The 1886-nt window shown below is 40.3% G+C and overlaps 1 protein-coding gene across 1 annotated transcript; it reads right to left on the reverse strand.

Annotated features, from left to right (window-relative positions):
• Positions 1 to 757: 757 nt before the first annotated feature.
• On the reverse strand, positions 758 to 1435 carry LOC149342303 (uncharacterized). The gene has a single exon (XM_089542146.1). It carries the CDS (start codon positions 1418 to 1420, stop codon positions 869 to 871), a length of 552 nt encoding a protein of 183 aa, XP_089398272.1. The 5' UTR covers positions 1421 to 1435; the 3' UTR covers positions 758 to 868.
• Positions 1436 to 1886: the final 451 nt, after the last annotated feature.

Here is a 1886-nt window from a genome sequence, read left to right on the forward strand (position 1 = left end):
AAGTTTTGGTTGCCGTCAAGCTTGTTTTCAAAGCGAAGTAGACATCTGATTTCGTCATTTACCACTTCCCAAAACCGCGAGCACCAAACGAACCTGGAGCTACTTGCTCTGATTTCACTTCTTTCAATGCAATATTGCAGGAACCTGTCTACAGATGCTGATAGACGAAGCGGCGTATATAAAGCTGAAACGTAGCACTCCACAAAGGCTGATGATTTCATGCGGTGTCTAAAACTGAATTTCGGTGCGTTCGTAAAGTAGGCACTCATACAGGGGCTTTTGGAAGGACTTCGCATTCGCGGAAGTTTTAAACTCATATCGAAGAAAAGCACATATCAACCCCAATTTCAGTCTGTACTTCACAGCGTTATTACTGCTTAGCTTTAATCCAGCTGGTTATGTGTCCATGCTACACAGCTACCCTACATTATACGGAGACCAGCTGTTGGCTCAGAAATTCGTCTTTTCGTCTCACGGTTAAAATCAATCAATCACTTTATTTCAGCTTTTTTTTACAAAAACTGAGGGCGGCAAGAAAAAAGCAGTCATTACGACCGCTTGACAAGCCTCGCCACCCCTACAAAGAGGCAGTTCGGTAGCGACTATGATGGTTACTTCATACACTGGTAACAACGCAAGGTACACGGAAAGACAAGGCATGTAAATATATGCATAAAAGGAAACATTTTTTTTAAATACGTGCATAAAAAGAAACTTTTTGTTTTTTTTTAAATACATGCATGAAAGGAAACTTTGTTTTCATTTTGCATGGACAAGTAGTAATTCCGCACAACAGAATAAAGGTTTTACACAACATTTACGGTTCAATGCAATAGAATTCTATACATGGGTACGCATACTGTGGGACCTAGCTTGCAAACACATTTCGAATAGCCGAGACAGACATGCTGAGCAACATGTCATAAAAGGGCGTGTTCAAGTATTTGGGAAGAATGTATTTTAGTGTGGAAAAACCATAGTTTGTTCTGCATCGTGGTAATGAATAGATGATACGCTGTCGTGTCATATACGGTGTCTGATGTGGTGTAAGTGTCACAATGCTAGAAAGAAATGTGTCGTCTTCGGCTATTATTTTTTTATAGAAGGATGCAAACCTGTAATCGAACATTCTTGTTACGGGTATCATTCTGTATTGCTGGTATATAGGACGTGTCGGAGCATCATACGGTACATTAGCAATTACGCGAAGTATTCTTTTTTGCAGTACTAGAAGCTTCTGGACGTTAGATGCTGTGGTTTGTCCCCATACAAGGAAGCAATACGATACATAAGAATAAAAGAACGCATAGTACAGATTCAGCTTAGTTTTGGCGGGTAAAATGTGTTTATTCCGCGAAATTATCCCAATATATCTGGAAAGGGATAGGCACACTTTGCTTACATGAGCGTCCCACGACATAGTAGCAGTAAATACCACTCCGAGTAATGTGAAGGTTTCCACGTACTCAATGGGGGCTTTGTCGAAATAGAGTGGTGGCACACTGCCTATATGCTGCCCCTTCGGATGGAACAATAAAGCTTTAGTTTTTAGTTTGTTTATTTTTAATGAGTTCAAAGATGACCACTCAGATAATGATGACAAAACTGTATATGCGGTGCTAGTTAGTTCTTTGATGTCAGGTGAGGACAAAAATAGACTGGTGTCGTCAGCATATATGATGTATTTAACTAAGTTACTGATGTTGCATACGTCATTAATATATATGTTGAATAGGAGCGCTGACGCCTGTTTATCGACCACCGCAACGTAAATTGGAGGCAAAGGAATGTTGTTGCTACCACAACGCTGAGCCTGTCTCTTCATTCCTTATGTCATGGAGTGTGTAGAAGCGCGATATTTACGTCGTCAATCTACCGAACATTTA

The sequence above is a fragment of the Amblyomma mixtum genome, chromosome 5 (genome assembly GCF_055824585.1).
Source record: "Amblyomma mixtum isolate Tamu chromosome 5, ASM5582458v1, whole genome shotgun sequence".
In the NCBI taxonomy this organism is placed as follows: domain Eukaryota; kingdom Metazoa; phylum Arthropoda; class Arachnida; order Ixodida; family Ixodidae; genus Amblyomma; species Amblyomma mixtum.